The 24,149-nt window shown below is 51.6% G+C and overlaps 1 protein-coding gene across 4 annotated transcripts in view; it reads left to right on the top strand.

Moving 5' to 3' along the window:
• Window positions 1–24,149, top strand: part of COL22A1 (collagen type XXII alpha 1 chain) — a 263,464-nt gene that overhangs the window by 113,854 nt on the left and 125,461 nt on the right. For all 4 annotated transcript variants that reach the window (XR_003234234.2, XR_003234233.2, XM_025993486.2 and 1 more), the window contains 6 exons: window positions 1,709–1,762; window positions 3,926–3,970; window positions 8,362–8,406; window positions 8,673–8,702; window positions 8,971–9,024; window positions 13,229–13,282. Coding sequence is in view for 2 of the 4 variants with exons in the window: in XM_025993486.2 (XP_025849271.2) it covers window positions 1,709–1,762; window positions 3,926–3,970; window positions 8,362–8,406; window positions 8,673–8,702; window positions 8,971–9,024; window positions 13,229–13,282 (282 nt within the window). In the remaining 2 variants the exon portion in view is untranslated. The remainder of the gene's footprint in view (window positions 1–1,708; window positions 1,763–3,925; window positions 3,971–8,361; window positions 8,407–8,672; window positions 8,703–8,970; window positions 9,025–13,228; window positions 13,283–24,149) is intronic.

Genomic DNA, 24,149 nt, shown 5'->3' on the forward strand with positions numbered 1-24,149 from the left:
ACCTGGTGCTCTGGGTCTGTCCCACCTGGCGCTCCATCTGTGCTCCACCTGGCAGTCCAGCTCTGTCCCACCTGGTGCTCTGGGTCTGTCCCACCTGCAGTCCAGCTGTGTCCCACCTGGTACTCTAGCTCTGTCCCTGGCAGTCCAGCTCTGTCCCACTTGGAGCTGCGGGTCTGTCCCACCTGTAGTCCAGCTCTGTTCCACCTTGCAGTCCAGCTCTGTCCCACCCGGCCCTGCTCTCTACCTGCTGGCCAGAGACACAGGTGGCTCACACTGGCAGTGCACCTGCAGCTGTCCTGAGTTGCATTAGGAGAAATTTTGCTTTTGGGCTTCAGCGATTTTGTTATGTAGGTGCAAGGGTGTAAGAAATGGGGCTTAAGCAATAGGCAGCACTGTCCCCTTTAAGGTAAGCCTGGTAAAACTATGGTCAACATGTTTTTTTGTTTTGTTTTGCTCTGCCTGGGAAAGTGCCCCCTTCAGGGCTGACATTCAGCGGGCTGGCCCTCTCTAAGGAAGAGAGCTCTGTGATGCCAGGAGCCCCTTCTCTTCATGCATGGCCCCATCACAAAGCTTCTGTGTGACTCTGGTCTCCATCTCTAAGGTCAATTTTCTCACCTGGGATGTGAGAGCATGGGATTCCATGGGTTCTGAGATCTTGCCAGCTCGATGGAAAAGACCCACAGGCTGTGGATAGTAGAAATAGAGGAAGAAGGGTCGAGAGACCCAGGTTCTGGTGCTGGTGCAAGCATTGCACTGGGGTTGAGTGGTTTTCTGGCTGGGCCTCAGTTTCCCCATCTGCTGTCGGCCCTCCCTCCCACCAACCTGATGATGTGCGGAGGAAGAGAACATTGCTGACTCATTCCTTAGTCATGGATGTCTTCCCAGGAAGGGATTATCATCTTCCCCATGACACGTGGTTAAGAGAAACAGCCTCAGAGGTGACGAGACTTGCCCAGGATTACACAGCTAAGAAAGACAAGCCCCGCTCTGAGCACAAGCAGATGGGTGGGCATTCGAGGGCTGCGTGGATGATTGCTCCCCCTTAGCCAGCAATTCGCTTTTAATTCCAAGCACTGGGAATGCAGCGGATGCTCATACATATCCGCTGGATGAATGAACGATGTGTAAATATGCTCACAGTTTTATGAACTGTGTTACAAACCCCACAAGTCCATTATTTTGTTTGGCTTTATGAGATGAAGAGACTGTGTGTGGGACGCCTGGGTGGCTCAGCGGTGGAGCGTCTGCCTTCAGCTCAGGGCGTGATCCCAGGATCCAGGATCGAGTCCCACATCAGGCTTCTTACGGGGAGCTTGCTTCTCCCTCTGCCTGTGTCTCTCATGAATGGATAAATAAAATCTTAAAACAACAACAACAACAACAAAAAAAAAAACAACTGTGTGGTTCAGAGAGGCAAGGTGGCCTTGCCTTGGTCACAGATTGGGGAAAGGCAAAGCAGATTTCGGAATATGGATTCCTGACCTTTAATGTATGCACATTGAGCCCCAATGCCCATAAATTCTAGGCTGGTGTGTGTGTGTGTGTGTGTGTGTGTGTGTGTGTGTGTTTGGCTCTCCAGTAACCGGAGATACTGAGTAGAGAGTAAAAGGTTAGCACAGTTGGACACTAAGGGCCTTTGCATCTCATGGCACTGACCACAAGGAGGCCCATTTGTTCTTCACCTCTTCCTTTTTCTTCCTCTTGCCAGGGGGAGCGAGGCCTGGATGGATTCCCCGGGAAGCGTGGAGAGACAGGAGAGCAGGTAAGTAGGCATGGGCTCGGCTTTATTAGAAGACAGGAGCCTGATGCAAAGCTCTGTAGGGCCTGAATGCCTTGGTGTCCGGTTCAGCTGGAGGCTCCGGGAGGCCTAGGGACCAGACCCCCGCTTATGGTCACCTGTGGATCCTCCAGCACCAGGGGGTGGGGATCCCAGAGAGCACAGCCCCTTCCATCCTTTCTAACCACGGTAAAGGCCGTGGATGGCGTGATATATTCATTGCAGGCTCTTCTGCAAGAGTTAAGGATTACAAACAACCTGGAAGCTCATCAGTAAGGAACTAGTCAAAAGAATCAGGGTGTGTAGTTACAGGGGAATAATACGAAGCCATAGAAATTAATGCAGCTCCTCATGCACTGGTGGGGATGATCTCTGCGATATGTCTTGAGTGGAAAATACAGGCAAGTGTAGAATTCTGTGGAAAAGAGCATCTAGGACGTACGCAGACATGTGCCCTCCTTGGGAGGACGCTCCGGAAACTGATCACCTGCTTTCCTCACTCCTTGCCTCTGGAGGAGCCTCCTCAGTGGCTGGCAGGTGGGACCAGAAGGGGATTTTTATGCACATAAATTCTGAACCATGGGAATGTGTGATCCGTGAAAGTAAATTTAAGTATTTAAATGGTTAGAATGAAATAAAACCTAAAATTCTACATCTGCCTGAAGACGTTTGGGAAAATATTTTTAGAACATAAACAGATTAATATATGCTTATGTTATACATTAATCTGTGCAATATAACATATTAATATATCAGTCGATTATTATGTTCATTTTCTTAGGTTTATCGATAAAGTAATCAGACACATCAGCTGTATTTGATATATTCATTCCTTAAATGTATTCATTTCAATATATTAATATAAATTAAACTTATGGTGAATCCCATCAACCCAAAATAACATCTTGATTTTTTAATTTATTTTTTTAATTTATTTTTTTATTGGTGTTCAATTTGCCAACATATAGAATAACACCTAGTGCTCATCCCATCAAGTGCCCCCCTCAGTGCCCTTTATTGACAATAAATTGGAATAATACCTTTTATGTGTCACTGCCCCCCCCCTTAGCATTATGTCATAAACGTGTAACTATTTTCTTAAATATTCACCAGGGACGGGACTCAAATGACTGCTTAGTGTTCTGTGGTGTGAACATGCCAGCATTTATTCATATTTATTGCGTGCCGCCCCTGCGCCAGGGCCAACTCCTCATGCTGGAAGTGCCCACCTGGTGACAGCCCAGAAAGCAAAGGCCTTTCCTCATGGCAGTGGGCCAGCATGTAGTGAGATCCTGATGGGGTGGAGGCAGCAGAGGACGGGGTTTGGAGAAACAGGAACAGCAAGTGTCACCCAGGGTCTCCTCCTACGAGGGGGCATTAGGTCTCTTCTGATCGTTGGCTGTTTATAGGAAGAAAGGAAGAGTGAAAGCTCACATGTACATCTCTGAGCGCACCTGTGCCTTTAGGATGAATTCCTAAGGAAGCCATTTGTCAATGGGATGAACATTGGTTGTCCAACTGCCTTCCAGATTCCCCCTCCTCTTACGAGGAGGCTCATAGGAGGGCTCCCCGGGGGTGGGGTGGCTCCAGGCCCCTCCTCACTTGCTCTCTGGTGGGAGCTTGACCTGCCTGGCTCTCCACTGGGACCCCCTTGGAAGGCTTCTTGGTGGGAACCCCTGAAGAGGAGGCAGGTTCGTCTTCAGCATCCCTTGCACCAGCCCTCTGGGTCCTGGGTTTGCCCTGCTGTGCTAACTGATCCTGGTCCAGAGTCCAGGCAGCCCTGCAGGCCCCCTCCCTTGCCCCTGGGGACTCAGCTGGTCCTCAGTGCCCTCTGAGCAGATGCTGGGTGCCTACTTCCTGCCTCTCACCTGGAATCTCCCCAGACACATCCCCTGTATCCCTCGAGAAGCGGTCCTTGTCCCTCAGAACGGGCGCTCCACAGCACAGTCCCAGCTGGGTCCAGAGGGGACCATGCAGGACGTGGCATTTGGCAGCCGATGGGGAGAGAATTTTCCAGCAATCAGCAGTGTCCAGAAGTGTGGTCTGTGCCTTCTGGGGTGAAGGCAGATTACAGTTTCGGAGCTGCATGGCCTGCAGCTCTTCCTCTGCCCTCACTGCCACTGACAACCTTCCCTTCCCTTCCTCTAGGGAAGACCTGGCCCTCCTGGTATGGCAGGACCCCAGGGACAGAAGGTAAGCCAGGCCTGGGGCGAGAAGGGCTCTGGGCTCTGGGCAGGTGGTGTGTGTGCTATTGCCCGTACAAATCAGGGCCCCAGGGGGAGCGAGGGGGCCAGGCTGGCGTCTTGGGAACAAAGTGCAGACAGAGGTGATGAGCTGGGCCTCAGGAACTCAGCCCCCACGAAATTTCTGGTTATTTAAAATTTGTTTTTCTACTCCTAGGAATAAAAAAAAAAAAAAGCATATAAAAACAGAACAAAACAAAAATCCCTGTTATGTAATATCCAGACGTATTAAAATATTATGCTACTTAAAATTGCCTTTTGGACTCAGGCAGGCTGTGAATAAATACCAAACAACATCGTACAGACTCCTCCCCCTCTTCCTCCATTTCTCCTTTTCTGTTCTCTGCAGCACTTTTTAAAAAAAAGTTGGCCTTTTATTTTTTTTTGCCCAAATCATAATTCTGAAAATGTACTAGATCTTTCATAAACAGAATGAAGATTGCATCTCATCATACTGGCCATCTCCTTTAGAACATTCTCTCAAGAAGGCTTAACTCAATAAATTTGCTGCTCAGAATTTCTGTTTCCTCAGTGGAAAAAAACACATGTTAAGAGTCTTGGCAAATTGTGAAGTGCTCTGAAAATGAAGATAATAGCCTTCCTAAGCATTCAGGGTGGCAGGGAAGACCGAGTAGGTACCGTGTGTCCTGGGTTCTCATGGGGGGACCAGAGCACGAGTTCCAGATTCTTTGGGAGGCCCCTGGGAAGAGCATCCGACGTGGGGTTGGAGAATAGCCAGGGACCCGAGGGGAGGAGGAATCCAGATAAACTAAGGCAGGTGCAGCCCGAGGAGCATCACTCGGACTCCATCACTCTGCAGAGCTCAGGTGAAGGTCACACCGCCTGACACGCACGCGTCCCAGCGATGTCTGAGAACAAAAGAGGAGAGGAAGACTGGTCTACTCTTTGTAGAACCAGACAGCTTATGTGTTATAAATAAATAAACAGACCCACAGGCTAAAGAAGCCTCACCTTAGGCGTGGCCGCTGGAGAGCGTTGCTGTCTCCCAAACTTGCTCACTTGGGCTTCAGTTCTGAGTTAAATCATTCCCTCTCCTAAGTATTTTTAGCGTTGAGATCTATATTGTTATATTATCTTGGCATCAGGATTTTAATATATTCTCACAGTTCCTTGACAGGGGATGCTAAATCCTAAAATAAGTAGTGTATTTCAAGTCACTAAGAGGAGTGATCCTTGAGGTTTGGATGTAGGTGATTCCTGCTACCGTGTGTGTGTGTGTGTGTGTGTGTGTGTGTGTGTGTGTGTCTGCCTACCCCACGGTGGCTGACCGCAGAGCCCAGGGTCAGGGAGGCGCTCTTTATGCCAGGTTAAACTCCATGCTTGTGTTGGTTATATCTTGATAGTGGCAACCTTCCTGACTCTCAGAAGCATAAAGCAACAACCACGTGGCCTCACGCAGACTCTGAAGGCCCGGATCTAGGTACACGGTGTACACACGGTTGGGTCGTCCTGGTCTGGGGTCTTCTGTGAGGTAGTGGCTGGGCTGCCAGCCATGCTGTGGTTAGATGAAGAATCTGCTTCTCAGCTCACACACATGGTTTTTGTCAGGCCTACGTTCCGTGGTGGCTGCCGGCCAAAGGCTTTGCTTCCTCATTACACGGCCTCTCCGTAGGGCTGTTCACAGAAGGGGAAGTGGCCTCCCTTGGAGTGAGCGGTGAGTGACCTGAGGTCGGGGTGAGGGGCTCCACATGGAAGCCACCGTCATGCTCATAGCCTCACCTTAGAGGCCACCCAGCATCCTTCCTGCCGTGTGCTGTTGGTCCCATAGCCTAGCACTGGTACCTGTGGGGGTCACCACAAGGGTGTGAGGACCGGGAGGCAGGGGCCACTGGGGAGGCTGACTGCCTTTGCAGAAATACACTACTTACATAATGCAAAGGACTGACTCGAGGACAGACTCTTGGTTTCTTGGTTATTACTTACTAGCTTTTCGGCCTTGAACAAGTTACTACGCTGGCAGGTAGCGTGGCCGAGTGGTCTAAGGTGCTGGATTAAGTTACTACCATTCCCCATGCTTTAGTCTCCTTGTATCTATGATGGGAAAGAGTGTCAGCAGGGAAAAGCTTGAATCTCAGTCCTTCAGACAAAGCCAGGCCGATGTAAAGGCTCCAATGTCTATTAGCTACAAGCACACAACTTTATGGATGAACCACAGGATCTTAGTTTTCCTTAATAGTGATTTCATGTGTCAGGACATTGGCTCTCCGATTCTGTAAAATGACCTGAGCAAATGAGAAAGCCCCAATCGATTAATTTCCTAACTGTCATTAAAAATTCACTTTTGTGGGGATCCCTGGGTGGCACAGCAGTTTGGCGCCTGCCTTTGGCCTAGGGCGCGATCCTGGAGACCCGGGATCGAATCCCACATCGGGCTCCTGGTACATGGAGCCTGCTTCTCCCTCTGCCTATGTCTCTGCCTCTCCCTCTCTCTCTCTCTCTCTCTGTGACTATCATAAATAAATAAAATTTAAAAAAAAATTCACTTTTGTGGTGTGAGGATGATGGTGATGATGATGGGTATAACAATAAACACAACAAAAGTAAACATGGTAGTGAGGCATAGCGTAAATGGAAGAAAGGAGATGCCATCATCTCCAAACCCAAAATATTCAGGATGCTCCCATATATGACTACCCAGTTACCTCTCCTTTATATCTGTCTATAGAATAGAAAATAAGGTAGACACACAAACATTACAGTAGAGCTGAGAACAGCTTCTGAGAGTCATATTGCTAAAATATATTTTTTAAGATTTTATTTATTTATTCATGAGAGACACAGAGAGAGAGGCAGACATAGGCAGAGGGAGAAGCAGGCTCCCCACGGGAAGCCTGATGTGGGGCTCGATTCCAGGACCCGGGGGTCATGCCCTGAGCCGACGGCAGATGCTCAGCCACTGAGCTACCCAGGTGCCTCATTACCAAAGTATTAATAAGGTTTATGGGAGCATGGGGAAAACATAATCCTGCTCATGGAGGTTGAAAGATGCTCATGGGGGAAATGGAGAGATGTGCCAGCCAGATTCTGAGGGCCTGGAGATCATCACGTGTATATGTCACGGAAGCTTCTAGAGACAATACACAATGGTAAAAAGAATGCCGTGTGTGTGTGTGTGTGTGTGTGTGTGTCTATGTCTATGTGGATGGTGGTGCCGTGGAGAGAAAAAACTAGAACAGAAAGATGTTGCTGAGATAGGAGCTATTATTGTGGGAGACAGAGGAAGGTAGAGCAAGGGAGGCTGACACCCATTAATGATGTACCTTCCTCTCCATTTTGCTGTGCAGCCAAAACCACTCTATGATAAAGTTGATTAAAAGAACATGTAGTTGGGATCCTAGAAAAATGCCTGATGCTGTGTAAACAGAGATGTTTTCCAAGTCTTGGGCAGCCAGTGGGGACAGCGGGGTTGTTTAGGGTCAGAGATTACCTGCCCTGTCCATGTGACAAGACCTCGAATGGAGCACAGGATGACACGTGTGCCTGAGTCCCTCCTTCTGACTCCTCAGCATTGGGACTTACGAGATGCTTTTTGTGCTTATCCAGCAAATCAGTCATTCTGTGCCAGCTTATTCAGCATTAGTTTCTTCGTGCTTCCCCATGCTCTCTGGGGCTTGGTCCCCAAGTCACGTGTAAGGACATTGGCGGCAAATCGTGCTCTTGTTTAGCCATGGGGCATGAGGGTTGTAGCAGTGAAGATTTTTCTGTGGCCACAGTCAACAAATATGCCCCACGCAGAACCAAGACATAGCTCACACCCTGGAAATGTGATGCACCCACAGCCATCGTAGGCCAGGTGATCCGGAGGTCATGGGGAAGGGGACACAAAGCAAGTCTTTGGTACATCATGACTTGGTGAAAACAGATGGGAGTGATCACAGCATGGGTTACATGTGTGATAGACATCGAATGCTGACCACGTGCTGAACCAGGGACTTGGCACAAAGGATGCGCCCTGTAAGGTGTAGTCGCCACACTGGCTGTGTCCAGTCTGGTGCCTGGTACGAGCATGTGCTAGTGGAACAAGAGGTGCTCTCGAGCAGGAAACGGCTGTGAGAGCAGCAACCATATGTAGGCCCTGGGCAGGATGTGCCCAAGAGGGGCAATGAGGCCCCTTTGGTCTTGATACAGAGATAAGAATTAGACCCAGAAAATCCGAGAGGAGGGAGAAAGACCCAGCATGGTGGCAGCATGAGGTGGAGCACGGAGGAGGAAGTGGTCCCGTGGACCTTGGGTGGATAAGCAAGGGCCCCAGAGGGGTGGGGACCGGCAGAGGAAGGTGGCAGAAATTATGCCATTGAAATGTCTGTCATTTCTGTGCAGGGTGACGTGGGGCCTGCGGGTCCTCCTGGTGTCCCAGGCTCTGTGGTAAGTGTGCAGGCACCCCAGGGGGGGCTGGAATCACAGACTGACGCTGATGGAATTGGGTGTTTGGGAGAGTCCTTGCCTCTAGAAATGAGGAGGAGCTCATCTGACCACTCGAGCCAGATACGGGGCTTTCAACACTAAAACTGGGGTAAGATCTGAGAAGTTCCTGCATTACGGCAGGCTGTGTGAATACCCCCCATGAAGCTGTGGGGAGTGGCTGTTGGGAAAACGTCACCACCTTTGCTGACGTGTGGTTTGTCATACAGGTGCAGAGAGAGGGTCTGAAGGGCGAGCAGGTAAGGGGAACGTGGGTCCTCCCCCTGTGGGGCTCTAGGTGGGGGCAGAGGTAGAAAGGCCACAGCCATGGGGTTGAAGCTGCTTGTGGACTCAGTTGGAGCCTTCCAGAGATGGGTCAAGTTGATTTTGCACCAGGAATGCAGATCCCCATTCTGTATCTCTGGGTCCCTTTTGGGAACCCTGGATGTAGACTCTGAGTCAGCAAAGGGTCATGAGTCACGGGGAAGAGGGAGCCGTGACTAATGCATATTTGGCTTCTATTACCAGGGAGCTCCAGGACCACGGGGTCACCAGGGCCCACCTGGGCCACCAGGAGCTCCGGTAAGTCACCCTCCCAGCCCGGGGTCCGCTCTGAACACCTCTAGGTCTGGAAACCAGTGGTTTTCCCCTACTGAGCTCTGTGGCATTGCAGAAGCTGGTTCCATCCCCGCCCCCCTCCAGGTAATAGGTGGTGGTGTCACCAGCGTGCGAGGGAGCAAGCTGAGCCCTGGTTAGTGAACTTCCCATTAACGGCCACAGATCAGACAGTTAGCAAGTGCAGAGCTGAAATTGAAACCCAGACAGCCCACCTCCCCAGCCCCCAGGTCCTAAAAAGGCTGTGAGTGGGGTTTCTGGTACACAGTCTGGTTTTTTAGGTTCCTTTTTTTTTTTTTTTTTAAAGTAGACTCCAGTCTAGTGGAGCTTGAACACACAACCCTGAGGTCAAGAGTCACATGCTCTACCGACTGAGCCAGCCTGGCGCTCCTTGGTTTCCTCTTAGATAAACTGGGGTAAGAGCATTGACATTGAGGTGCCAGGCGAATCTTTTCCAGGGCATATTTGCTCCTCCTGTGTTTCTGATTCAAACTGACTTTGCAGTGGCCGGGAAGGCTTCAGCCTTTGGGTTCTCCACTGTAACAAGTTCAGCCCATATGTAAATAACCATTTGGGAGGAGGCCCTGCAAGAGGGACTCTGATCATTCAGTGTTGTGAGTTCAGATACTAAGGATAATTAAGGAGCATACAGTCAATTCCACAGGTCAATGATTGTACCATGCTCCTCCTGGCAACATGCCATGGCTCCTTTCAAATTAACGTGTTTTATCGAAGGAAATAAGACAACTCTTATTTTGAAATGTCCATAAATCAAATTTATATGAGGCCATCAGGGCCCCATTCCTCATTGGGATAAGTCTGTATGGCTTCGTTGGGATAAAGCTAGAAGAAACCTAGCAGATGCTTGATTCTAGTGTGATTAGAGCAATTTCACACCAAGAAAGTTCAGGTCAGAAGAGCTACCTTCTGTCTCTGTAACCTTGGATGTCTTACTTAATCTCCTAAGGCTTGGTTTTCCGGAGCTCCCCACCATTATGATAACCGTTGGCAGATTTACAGTAGAAGAGGCAGGCAGTGTGGTGTGCTCTCATGTTTGGGTCTCTGGGCATGCGTGCATATGTATTTCAGCTCTGTAATGGGCAAGTGCTGAAAGTCTATACTATACTGTGTCTATCTATCAATCGATCAATTGATCTATCGATCTATCTATCTAAGATCTATTTATTTACTTTGGGGGAGAGGGGCAGAGGGAGAGGGAGAGAATCTCATGCAGACTCTCCACCAAGCGCAGAGCCTGACATGAGGCTCGACCTCACAACCCTGAGATCACTACCTGAGTCCGACACTCAACCGACTGAGCCACCCAGGCGCCCCCTACACTATAGTGTATTCTTACGTGCAAACATATGCATGACACGTCTGCAAGGGTGAAGGCATTATTTTTGTTTTGCCAATGAGGACCTCGGTGCAGAGCTACGGAGTGGATTGTACAAAGTCACACAGCTATTAAGAAGCAAAATTGACCTCGGAATCCACACGTGTCTGTCAAGCCCATGAGTGCACAATGCAGCGATATTTCCCCCAAAATGTGCAAAGGAGAGTTACTTCCTTCATGGCCCCCGCTAAGGATAAGAAGCTAACGGTGCCTAGCCCTGCTTGACCCTGAGGCAGGCTTCTTGATGGCTCACTCTGGAGCCTCCTCCCCTTTATGCGGATTTTCTTATGATGGATGAGGAGGGCAGGGCCCAGAAGGAAGAAACCTTAAACACTTGTGGCCAAATAATGCCGGAGGTGGAGGGAGGAGAACACATGGGCTGATCTCCTGGTCGGATGGAGATAGGAAAGGAGGAACCGTGAGTAAGCACTTGTGGTCCTAGATGATTAATGTGATTTCCTGCGTGTGTCCTTCCTGTGGTCATGGTTCGGGACAGGGACAGGTCCAAACCCTCGGCATGGTCACACACCCAGAGTGCCGCAGCCCTGCGGCCCAGGATTGGGGCCGTTCGATGCTCTGAGGCTACCCTCCATGCTAGGTGCTCTCCCTAGGATGGGGCCCAGAGTGAGACCCACTGTGGGTGATGGAATTCCCTTGCAGAGAGCTCAGAAACACAACAGCCTGCCCCAGAACCTGGGGAGCGGGAGGCGGGAGACCAGTGAGGAGGGACCAGGACTGGAAGATTCCAAAGGCCCCTCCCTCTCTGAATGCAGTTTATCTCACGGTGGGGACTTGCTAGTACATGCTTGTATAGCGGTGGCCCCATGACAGCTAATCAGGACGGGCAGGGAAGGGGGGCTGACCGCAGGGTGAGCTCACGGGGAGCACCACCGGCACAGAAGGACGGTGCTTGGGATGGAGCCGCAACATCCGGTCTCACATCCCAGCTCTTCCACCCAGTAGCTTTGTGTCTTTGCTGACGTTACTCATCCTCTCCCATCTTCTTGTGCTTTATTCCTATCTGGAAATTGTCATCGCCGTCGTCAGCAGCATCACGCGCACCACGGTGCCGTGCGGGCCACATGAGCTAACGTGCGAAGCGGTGCTCTGGGCGGCTTGTTAAGCCCAGGACCCGCATCGTTGCCATGTCTGTCTGCTTTGAATCCCCAGCGGCACCTGGCCCGGGGCGTTCTGCAGAGCAGTTACTCCCTAAATATTCATTGGATTGAATCAAACCGAGAAGCTGGCTTCGGTGACTTCTGTAGAGAATGGAAAATTTTGGAATTTGTGTTCAGCAGTCCCAGAGAGAGGAAAATGTATCCCCTTCTCTAAATGGAAAACAACGTGCAGCAGTCTGCATCCAAATGCCGGAGCGGTCCAGGAGGCAGGCGGCTTTCATCCTCCCCCACCCCACCTCCCATCCGCTGGAGATGAGACAGGCTCTGGCCATTTTATCAATGTCTGGTCGAGCGTAATAACGAAGGGCGAGCTGCACGCTCAGATCAAGTGTGAGGTGTTTGTTGATGCTCCAGGAAATGTCACTCACTCACAGGGTCTTCCCTCACTGTGTGCCCTGAGCTCAGTAGGATGATCCTTGCGAGGAAGGGAGATGTAGGCCTGTAGTTCCTGCAGGCTTTCCATCTACATGTTTGTTTCCACGGCGTTATTAAGAGAAAAGAATTTGGATGGAAATCCAGTCCAGTTCCTTAAGAGTCATGCAAAAGTCAGCCATAAGAGCCCTTTGTATGATAATATTCATTGAAGAAATGGGATTGTGGAGGGGGAAGTTGATGATCGCAGCACAGAGCTGAGGGTCTCATTTGCCCACTCCCTTGAGCAGCCGTCACATGGGGCTCAATCAGGGTGCAGTCAGGAGGTCTGGGTGGGTGCTCCATCGGGGCTTTTGTATCGTTCCTCATGTGGTCCCCAAAGCCACTTGGTAGGTATATGTATCACCCTCACCTCAGAGATGAGCCAACTGAGGTTCACGGATGCCACGTGACTTGGCTGAGGCCATGCAGCAGATATGTGGGGAGGCCTTGGGGGGGTAGGATTTGAAGGATCGGGTCAGTCGGACCCCTTCACGCACCAGTGTTCCTTGCTCCATTGAAACTGATCTTTTGGGATGCTTGGGTGGCTCAGCGGTTGAGCTGAGGGCTCAAGGTGTGATCCCGGAGTTCCGGGATCAAGTCCCACGTCTGGCTCCCCACAGGGAGCCTGCTTCTCCCTCTGCCCGTGTCTCTGCCTCTCTCTGCGTGTCTCTCATGAATAAATAAATAAAATCCTTTAAAAAATGAAACTGATCTTTCCTAGACGATTCAATTTATTTGTCCAGACGGTCCTGTTTTGTATATCACTGTTGACCGAGTCATAGAACCCAAGCTAGTTCTTGCTGAGCCAGCAACATACAGGGGAATGGCACTAGGCCCATAGCTAAAGACACTGGGTTCCAGATGCTTCTTTTGTGTATGCTTTACTCGAAGCACAAATGCAAGGCATTGACCCCTACTGTGTACATCTTCAAAATGTGAATGATGTCGCCTACCTCTCGGTTGCTAAACATGCTTAATCAGGCCAGATAGGTGCACATGTTTTAAGGTATTACAGATTTGCAGGGACAGAACTTTTTTCCCTCCTAACCTCCCTGTCTCCCCATTGAAACAAGATGGGATTTTCCAATCCAACGAGCATGAGAAGGCAAAGTACAACGCGTGGTGTTAAATTCTGTGTTGACCATTGTTTCTTTTTTTTTTTTCCTTTCTGCTGCTCCTAAAGGGCCTGATGGGTCCTGAAGGCAAGGATGGACCCCCTGGTTTGCAAGGTCTCCGGGTGAGTGACAAGTCTTTCCCTTCCTGTCCCCAGCTCACCCGCCCTGGGGCCCCCATTTCAGCGGCTCAGAGGTCATGGTGCCAGCTTCATGAGCTTTACGGGAATATTGGAAGCATATCTGAGGGTTAGATTTAGTTCATCAGACATGGTGGGGGGTCCATTCCAAGTTCATCCTGGAGATGAGTCCTGGGGACATGGAGATGAGGCTGTCGGCTGTCGGGAGTCATGTATGTGGAACCTCACAGCCCTGTGTCATCAGAGCCCCAGCAGAAGGAAGCCCAGTACTGAGGGGAAAAAAACAAACAAACAGAGAAGGGGCAACTGATCTGGACTGCAGGGCAGCAGGGACTTCTGCAAAGAGGTAATATTTGAGCTAAATCCCCAAGAAAGAATTAAAACTCGGGGCGAGGGAAAGGATAGAGAGCTGCCGATAGGCTATTAGCTACTTTAAACATCCGTATCATGATTGAATATCGTAATATCTCATGGTAATCCATGTAATTTAACTTAATCTAATTTAATTTAATGAAGCACCTGTCTTTTTTATGCAGATTATACATACCTTATGGGTTTTATTAAGCACAGCTCCTGACACGGTGTTCTGTGGTTTAAGACGGGGGCGGAGGGAGAAGTTCACCTGGGTTAGGGGCCCTCTTCGGAGTCCCCAGGATGACTGAGGCTGACCCCCGACTCCATGTCCCCAGGTCCTAGCAGGGTGCCAGGCACAGAGTAGGGTCTCAAGTCAGTGTTTGCTGACCTCCAGCCTGTAGCATCTCTGACTGGTTCACATAGAGACTGTCCGAGGGGACAGCACCGCCAAAGATGGGGTGGGCAGCCCCTGGACATGGTGCGTTCACTGCTCCTGGGGGTGTTCGGACAGAGGCCGGGTGGCCCCTGATGGATGAGCGGGAACGGGGGCCTTGCATCTGGCAGCGGCTGTCCAGGCCCCCCTGTGGCCCCTCCATCCTGGTGCTTCTTGAGCTCAGCGAGGTGGACAGCGTTACAGCTGCGTTGTGGCTTCCTCTGTGCAAGCAGGCTGGACCCACCCTCTCATCATACTTTATAGCCTCAATTCTGAAACTGGGTGACCTGCCCTTATGACTCTACAGACTCCAACCTGCCTGATGCCCCGATGAACTTCTTTCTTTGGTTTCCAAGCACTTCTGCACTTTGTAACTGTCTTAAACCCTAAAGATTCTAAGAGGAACTTATGTGGAAAGTTAGCTGACCTGTGGGAAGGTGTCGTGGGTGGGGGGGCACACAGGTTAGGTGGGAGGGTGGGAAGCCACTTACCCAGGAGAAGAACGTGGACATGCCACGTCCCGTTGAGCATCACCAGCCCTGGCCTCAGTTTCCCGGCCAAAGCCAGGTTGCCTTCTCATCTGTATAATGCAGGGAGCCTGGACTTTGTGGCAGGATAAACCTGGGTTTGAAGCTTGGCCTGACTTCTGAGCAGTTGAACATGCTCAGAGAAGGGCATGTTTACTTCTGTTACAACAAGAAGGCATCCCCGCGGGCCTGGTTTGGGGGAGAAAACATGCTCAGGTTGGGGCTGCGCCCCTGGTGGGCAGCGAGACGTGGCAACTGGCATGACTCCCACTTCCCCGACATGCTCACACACAGTCTTTTAAGACAAAACAGCAATCTTTGTACATTATGTAACTGACGTTTGAGTGAACCTTAATTCATCTTGGGCTGAGCCGCTGCAAACATTACTTTTCCTAACGTAGAATTAGATGCTGAGTGGAACTCTTGATGCGAAGATGACAAAGATGATGCAAAGGGTTTTTTATTTTTTTTAACTATATTTCTTTCGGATTGACTCTTATGAAAAGGGGGAGAGGACACCTCTCACTTGGAGCTTGCTGGTCGAGGCCCACGCTTCCTTGGCTGTGACTTCCTGGCACCCCAGGGAGGGTTCATGCGGCCCCCAGGATAGCTGTTGTCACCCCCAGAAACACCTCTTACCTCTCAGTGGAATACCAGCTGCCCATGTGGTGGGGTTCTTAGCCCGTTCCAACCTTAGGGCCCTAAGAGTTGGGTGCATGCACCCAGAATGGAGCTTTGAGGAATAAAACCTGGAGACCCAGGAAAGGAGCCAGGGTGGAGGGGAGTGGTATGCACTGAGGTGCTGAGCTCCACATGCCAGACCTCAGCATCCCTAGGACGGTGTTTGTCGTCCCCCTTGGCACAGAGGAAGGGCGACCTCTGATAGAACAGCGCCACCGGCCGCCTCGCAGGGAGGCACACCCACAACTGTGTCTCTCCAAAGCCTGGCATCGTCTGGTCTCCCGTGTGTCTGCAAAGCTCACGTCATGCTCTTGGGAGGCAGGAGCCCTCAGTTAAATGCCTTGGGAATCTCTGAAGAGATTACTGTCTCAACCACCAGGAGCCGACAGCCTGAGGGACTAGAGACATGTGGACAGATAACCCAGATGCCTTGTGGGGACCCTGCGGTGTTCAGCGGGGAGGGATCCGGGCGGACAGGGAAGGGGGTGTCTGAGCGGGCCTTGCGAGAGCCTGAGCATTTCAGCAGGAACTGATGCTCCCACAGCACAGGAGAGGGTGATGCAGACTCGGGAAGCACCCCCCGGAGAGGACGCCCTGCCTCAGGACTTGCTCCTGCCCTCAGCTTTTATCTGCGCTCGCTGTTCTCCAGCTCAGGGCTTCTCTCCTTCAGGCTCGGCCAGCATCATCCTCCTGGGGATCCTGCACCCATCTCTCTCCTTTTCCTTCCGCCAGCACCCCTCCCATCCTCACCCCCTCCCTCCCACCCTCTCCTTCTCTCCACAGGTTCATCCATCCAGCAGGTGTTTCCACAGCATCTCCTGGGTGCCAGGTGCTGGGTGCCGGGTGCTGGGTGCTGGGTGGTGCTGTAGGCAGTGGGATCCTTCAGTGAGGAGGCCGGAGATCCCTGCCCACTGGTGTTTACCTCCTCTCCAGGGAGGAGAAGCATCACCTTGGCGCTTACATGATGCAGGGAGGGCCGGTGGCCAAGGGCAGTGTGGGCGGGCTCGCAGGAGGACCGACATGGGGCGCTGGCCAGGCCGGTAGCCCAGGGGGTGCACGGCAGGTGGAGGAGGCAGCTGAGGCCCCGAGGCCGTGGCCACACAGGCAGGTGTGTGAGCAGAGACTTGCGCCGGAGGCAGCCCGGGGCCGGCGGGAGGCGGTCAGTCAGAGGAACCGCGCGCCGCATCACATGGTCACATCGCTTGGGCGGCCCTTGTGAGGATTTGGGCTTTTACTGGGAGGAAAACATGGGGCTACTGAATATGTTTTCAAGACTGTTAGTATGGAAAAAAAGGATACACAAGTAGAAAGAATAGCAATATGCTCCACGCGCATCTCAACACGCACCTCGTCATTGGCCAACTTGCTTAATTTCTGTCAGCCCCGACCACCCCGCGGGCTCGTTCGAAGTGACCCCAAAGCTCATTACATCATTCCCTCTCGAAGATAAGGAAACATAAAAGAAAGGAAACCCACCCAGGCTGATGGAAAAGTGTCACTACGTATGCATTTTGTGCTTGGAATTCCCCTGACCGTCGTCGCCCGTGTTTCCGGCTGCAGTTTGCCCGCTGCAGGATTTGGGGTACGGGGAAGCGGAGTGACCAGCTTGCATGAATGCATCCGTCTGGCCTCTCTGTGTTGACAATGGACTGCAGGGGAGGAAGGCCACTTGGGAGATGGCAATGGAGAGCAGAAGGCAGGGTGGCGGCCCAGACCAGGGACAGGGGCTGCCGGGGCACCCATCCCGGCCCCATGGGGTGCCAGGCGGCGGGGACACGCGGGGTCCCACACAGGAGACCCAGCCGAGGGCCACAGGGAGGGCGGTATATTCACGGCGAGTGCTCCAGGAGCACAGAGGAGGGCTCCTCCCTCCTCCTCCTCCCTCTCATGATGGACCCGTGGCCCTGTGGTGGCCCTCCGCGAGCTTCTGGCTTGGGCTGAGTTGCATCCGGTGGGTAGCGCTAGCTCGATGGCTGCACCTGTGGGTAGAGGCAAATCCTGATGTTGCTGCGGGTTCGGCAGCAGCTTCCTGCTCAGTCCGTCTCTGGCTGAGTCAGAAGAAGCCGAGACAGAATGACTTACTCAGAAAATTAGCTCCCTCTCCCTCCCTCACGGTGACCTGTCATTTCCTCCTCATCAACCTCAACCGAAACCTCACTCCCTGGTGTTGGGGCACACACTCAGGCTGGAAGAGGGAAGAGACAAGACCACGACAAGCCTCGGGACCCAGGGACTGAGACGCTGAGGTTAATAGACAGGCTGCGGAAAGCGATCCGGCCTTTTATTTTTGAGATTAGCAACAGGCAGACAGTGTAATCCCCAGCAAGGTAAACACATTAATTTTGGACAAAGCTGGTATTTTTCCACAATGACATAGTGAAATGGGAGGATGAGGAGCCGGGCACCCCCACCCCCAGATGCCACCCTGCAGAGCTGTGGCACACAAGGCACCCCAGCGTGGGGTGTTAGGTCCTCCCCAGGCCGGGCCTCCTGCCTTAGATAGGGGTGGGGTGGCGGGGAGGTGCTATACCCTGTTTCTCTTTCTGAGGTTCTGCTTCCCTCCTGCTTGTCTGAGCCAGGCATCAGGGAAAGGTTGATGGGGAGCAGGGCTACGTAGCTGAAGCAGCCAGTGCTGCAGTTGCACCTGAACCCAGAATGTTCTGGAAGTAGAACCAGCCTGGCTCAAGGCCACTGAAGCACTTGGACACTCAAAAAAGCATCCACAGGGTTGATTTAAAAAATAATAATAATAAAATCTTCCATGCCCTAATCATTCACCCCAGAGTAGACATCATCTTGCTGCGTTCACACCATCCTGTTTTAGTTTTTGCAGCAAACTGTATTTTTCTTATTTGGGCATGTGTTTGTTTTTGTTTTCACTAGAATGTATGCCTGTGAGAACGCTCTTTATCTGGGTGTTTGTAGCATCTTAGAAGAGTGCCTCCCACTTATAAAATGTATATATCTCAATACACACGTAGAAAGTACGTGAACAACACATCCCAGCGTATAAGATACACACGCATGTGTATGGGCCGGGACCCGGAGTCGGGCATTGGGTCACCCGGCTCCGGACCTTCCACAGGGCGTGCTCTGTTTTAAGAAATCGGTCCTGTCTGTACCTTTACTTTTGCTGCCCTGTTACTGTGTGCTGCGCTGCTGGGTCCCACCCGAAATACCCTACGTGCTTTCTTTCCTCTTTTCTGGACAAAACCAAGTGGAGATTTCTTCTATGTCATCAGGCGTTTGCATTTAATGCAGAATTTGGAACGTCTAGATTATAAAATCATCGTGACGGGAGGGATCCCTGAGATGGACGGTGAGAAATGTCATGTCCAGGGTGATCAGATGATGACTTGTTCAAGGTCACTCTGGGCTTCGTCGCTGCCTCTTTCACAAGCCGGTGACGATCCCTTTGGTTCCTTTGATCACGGTAGCAACAGCCTCTAGGGTCTCCCTTCAATGGGCGAGAACCAAAGAAGCGCCCTACCAAATGGGATGCCCAAGGGGGCCATCTCCACATGTCTCCTGTTGTGCCTGATTGAGTCTGTTGCTTTCAGAACATATTTTTAAGACAGAGTCCGTAACAGGTGCAGAACGAATACAAGGTAGCAAGGAAACAGCCCTGGTTGCATGATGGGCTGATCCGCAGCAGGTGCTTGGGTAACTGTTTGCACTCCTGTCTCTCACTAATTCTTGCGAGGATCCCGTGGGATAGGGCAGGTTTACTCCCATTCTGCAAATGAGGAGACCAAGACTTACGGCGGTAAATCCAAGTGCTCTGTGTCACACGGAGTATAAACAAAGAGTGGCTCAATTCTCATCCGGACCTTAGCGGTCCTTGGGGGTGGGCACCTTGTTGCCTACCAGTTCCTGCTCAGGAGGATGCATTGTTGTGCACTGCTCTAATCTCTGGCCACTGCCTTTGGGGCTGAGGGTCTCCCTAATGGCTGAAAGCGATCAGATGTGTCGGCTCCTGTTTCTCGTAATTCGAGGGAGAGGAACGTGGGTGATCTTTTAGTCAGCGGCAACCTGGGTCAAATTTGTTTTACTTTTCAATTTTTAAAGCCTTTTCCCCCCTTGCTTTTCCCTACTCTACCAGATGGTAACAGCATCGTTTGGATCACAGGCCACTGTTTGATTCATTTCGTGGCACGGGGCCAGGGTTTATGTCAGGACACCCTAGGTTTTCCCTGAGCACCTGGTTTCAGCTCTAACCAGTAGAAAATAATCATCTTTGACATTTGGAGGCATGGAGAACAGGAACTGAGCAAGAGACCATACGGCACATATTAGAATCACTCGCACTAGCGATGCTTTCCGCTGCTAACGGGCCCGCACGCGGCTGTGCTGACTCGTCCTGGCTGGGAAGGACTCGCTGCTCTTCTGGATTTATGGGCTTCCTCCTCTCCATGGGCAGATAGGCAGCCTTGGAAATATCAGTCCCGCTCAGCATCCTGGCATCCAGAATGGCTCAAAAAATCTGCCCTCATGATGGATTACAAACATTTACCCAGATATTGTGTTGGGTAGCAATTTAAAAGAGAGGAAAAGAAAAATGACAAGACATAGGCTTATTGTTAGTAAAACAGTTCTTTATTGCTGCAAAATTTGCTCTGGCCAGCACTTCCCAAATCCCCACAGCTGATTATAGGTCCAGAATGCAGAGGTTATGTAGCAGCTGCTGCTGCTACATCCACTGCTGCTGGAGCTCCCAGCTTCACCCCTGCCCATCACAATCACCACCACCACTATTATCACCTTAACCATCACCCCCATCACTATTACCACCACCACCACCATCATCACCACCATCACCACTGTCATTGCCTTCATCATTATCATCACCACCACCATCACTGCCACCACCAATACCACCACCACTATTACGATCATCACCACCACCATCACCATAATCATCACCATCATCCCCGCCATCACCACCACCATCACCGCCATCACTACCACCACCACCATAACCACCATGATCTCCACCATCAGCAACACCATGACCACCACCACCAGAACCATCACTGCTATCATCACCACTACCGCCAGCATCATCGCCACCTCCAGCATCATTACCACCACCATCACCACTGTTACTACCACCACTACCACCACCATTACTGCCTTCACCATGATCATCACCATCGCCACCACCAGCATCTTCACCACCTCAACCGCCACCACCACCACTGTTGTCTCCACCACCATCACCGCCATCACCACCATAACCGTCACTGTCACTGCCACCAGCACCACCACCGCTGCTGTACATTTCCTAATATTAGATCCAATGTGAAGCACTTTGTGGACATTATCTCATTTAATTTCTATGGTACTTCTGGGAGGTAGCAGGTTTAAAACCGGGTCTGTTGGACACACGGTCTCTTACCCACTTCAGGGACTCAGAGGAGCTAGAATCCTGTTATTACCTGTTATTTCTTCTTCATCATAGCCACCATCTTATTCCTCCCCGTTCCTGCGGCGATCTGTCATGTTTGCATGATGCTTTATTATTCCTTATAAAGCACTTCCTCAAACATTGAATTATTTCTTCCACTGCTATCTTTTCAAATAATTACAATAATTATGATTTTCTGCATGAGGAAACTGAGACTCAGCAAGTTAAGTGGCTTGCCCTCCCCACCCACGTTAGTTTCTGAACTCATTTTCTTTCAATATTGTAGAGGAAGGGGGTCAAGAAGGAGCATGGAGAGATCCTTTGCTTGTGGTGAGTGGCCAAGTCCTCAGAACTACTTACTTAGAGCTTTGTGCCCCATCCCTGGCAATTTCAACTCATCAGCTCTTGAGCGGCACCGGGGACTCTCTATATTCAATGAGTTTTTGTCACATTTCTCAGTATTCCTAGGGCTTCGTGGAAGAGGTGGCACTGGCCGGGGGTAGGATTTTGACAAGTTGAGATGGAGTGTGGGTGTTACAGACAGAGGTGGCAGTGTGAGCAGAGTCTCCGAGGCCAGGAGTCCTGAGGGGGTTGTTTGGGGTCAAGCTAAGCAGCTGGCTTGAGCTGTCACTTAGGGAGGGAAGTGTGGATGCTGGACACTAGATCAAAAGACATGTTAGAGTCAAGGGGCCATTGATTTCCAAATGAAACAGCTCAAATGTCACAGCTTTTAGGTAAGGAGGAACCGCTGACCATTTTAGAGAAGTACCTCGGACAGAACTTTCTCCCTTTAGGAAAATCGCCTCCCAGCATAGGGTATATAGAGAGACAAGTAATGAAATTTGTGGAAGACACAGGTTGGCTCAGAAAAGTCTGGAGGGAAGAGACTGGCTATGTGAGCAAGGTTGGCTCATGTGGTTGCAGGCAGGACAGATGGAAGGGAGGGAGGGAGGGAGGGAGGAAGGAAGGAAGGAAGGAAGGAAGGAAGGAAGGAAGGAAGGAAGGAAGACTTTGAAGTGCACTGAGGGCAGCTCCAGATGCTGTGGGTGGAGAAGGTATGAACATGGGTGCTGGGGCTGGCCAGAGACGTTACACTAATGTTTCCGTGGGTGATGCCCTTTCATGGGTGACCCATGAAAGATTATGCCACCTTCTGATCACAGCTACAATCACAAATTTCTGTTTTTTCCTCTGACCTTTTGCCACCTTCTAGTTTTTTTCCCTAAAGCTGGGATGTTTGCTTCTCTAGGTGCACTTGCTTATGTTTCTGTCTTCCCCACTGGACCCTTCCTATCTGCCCCATAATTCTCCTTTTCCAGATCACATCTTCTTACTTCCCTGACTGACCTAAGAGCAACTCCTTTGGCAGATTTCTTCACCATCCCAGGGGCTCATCCCCCTGAACGTTAGCAATGTCCTTACACAAGGTGCCCAAACTTGAGGGAAACGGGGAGCCGCTGAGACCTTGTGCCGCCTCTAAAGGTGGTGGGTCATCCGAGGAGGGACACTGGCACTCACCCCAATGAAACCAGGCCCCAGTCAGTAATTCTGCTCAACCACAACCCAGACGTGACATATGCATCCCTCCTGCTTGCCTCTGACCCTTTCCCACCAACCAGTAAATGATCCATTTCTGTTTCTTCCTCTAAACAGAGTCACTTTGCTGGCCTGGGTTCTGAATTCTGATGACTACTCACCAGGCCATTCCACTGACCTTGAGGGAAAATGGTTTATTCATCTTGTAAATAAGTCGTGACTCTCAGTGGAATGACCTGGCAGCAGATGGAGGGGGTGCCTGTCTAGATACAAAATTGAAGATGTCTGGCTTCCATTCCCTGAGGAAGGGGAGCTGGCAACTCTTAGGTCTCTTGTGATCCGCTCCCCGATGTTTGCATTCATCAGAGCAGGATCGGATGGAGGCAGAGACAAATGCCTCCAGGCCTGGCTCATTTCTGAGGGTGTCTGGGACCACATTTGGAATTCCACCTGACGGGTGTCAAGAAGCGCCTTCTGACCTAGGCTTCACTGCACCTCCAGGCTGATGTGCTCCGTGGCCCGGGTGCCTGCTGATCCGGGGTTCCGAATTGTTCTCTCTGCAAGTCCACAGGTGCCAGGATGTGCCTCCCGGTCCTCGCGCAGCCTTTCCCCACCCCGCATGGCCACTTCTCCTGCCATCCTCCTGCTTCAAGACCGCATCGGTCATGGAGCAGCAATTTATCCAGCCCCCAGACATTCATTGGGTTGCCACCATGTGATGGGCTCTGTCCTGGGCCCAAAGGTAGAGCATTGAACAAAAACAGAACCAGGCCCTGTTTCCAGAAGGCTTGCAGCCAGTACTGGCAGGCAGGCGATGACCAACTATGCCCGTACATCAACGGTGTACCTGGTAGTGATGCCAGCAAAGGGAAGGACAGCAGGGCGGGGGCTGCAGGTGGCGGCAGGAGAGCAGGTCAGAGTTGGGCTGGTCAGAGACGACACAGGGATGCAGGGCCTTTGAGCAGAGACCGTGCGGGTGCCTGGGGAGCATGTACCGAGCATGAAAGTCCTCAAGGTGGGAGTGCATTTGGCGTGTTCATCCTGGAGGAGGGACAGCAGCGTGGCTGGAGTGAGGGGAAGAGGATGAGGAAACAAGCTGGGCAGGGAGCAGAATGCAGTTGTGGAAAGAAGGGGAGGCTGTTACATGGGGCTCCGTGTTGAGAACTAGTGCGGTGATTTGGGCAGAGGAGACGGGACCTGATTTCTGTTTTAAGAAAGTGATTCTGGCTGCTTTGGGGGGGCGGGTGGGAAGCGTCGGGGGCGGTGGTGAGGGAGGGTGGTGGGTGGTGCAGGGGCAGGAGGTGACTGGGCATGGGTAGCTCTGGGAACGGGTTTGATTGGCCTCTCACTCCGTCCTTCCTGCTGCCTCCAGGACCAGCACACACCGACCGTGCTGTAGGGTAACTCGACATCTTTGGCCATGTGGGTGGCTCCCTGTGGCCCAGGGCACCGACAACACCCTTCCTGGCCCCCAGCTGACCTCGTTTGCCACGGCCCAGCCCTGTAGCCCTGCATCGCGATCACATAGATCCTCTGCCAAGGCCCTGCTCCCACTGCCCCAGCTCCCACTCCCCTGCCCTGCCCCCCGAGTGAATGCATGCCCCACTGGGGACGCACTTCTTCCTTCTTCAAGTGCTAGTTCAGCACCTCCTCCGGGAAGTCCTCCCAAGACCTTGTAGTAGACCTAAGAGTTCCAGGGCCGTGTGTGCGCCCTTCCATGCCGTGCGTGTCAGGGGCGCTGTCATTTCAGGGGTGCAGGTCTGCCTCCCCATGAGCCTGTGAGCCCTTGGGGCAGAGGCCACGGCGGAGCCTTGATCCTCCAGCTGGCTGAGTTGAACGTGTGAGACTCAAGGTTTTAGGCCTTGCAGCTCCTTAGAGAACACTCCCTCCCAGCTCACCCAGCCTTCTCCCCCG

This window comes from Vulpes vulpes, chromosome 13, assembly GCF_048418805.1.
Source record: "Vulpes vulpes isolate BD-2025 chromosome 13, VulVul3, whole genome shotgun sequence".
Classification (NCBI taxonomy): domain Eukaryota; kingdom Metazoa; phylum Chordata; class Mammalia; order Carnivora; family Canidae; genus Vulpes; species Vulpes vulpes.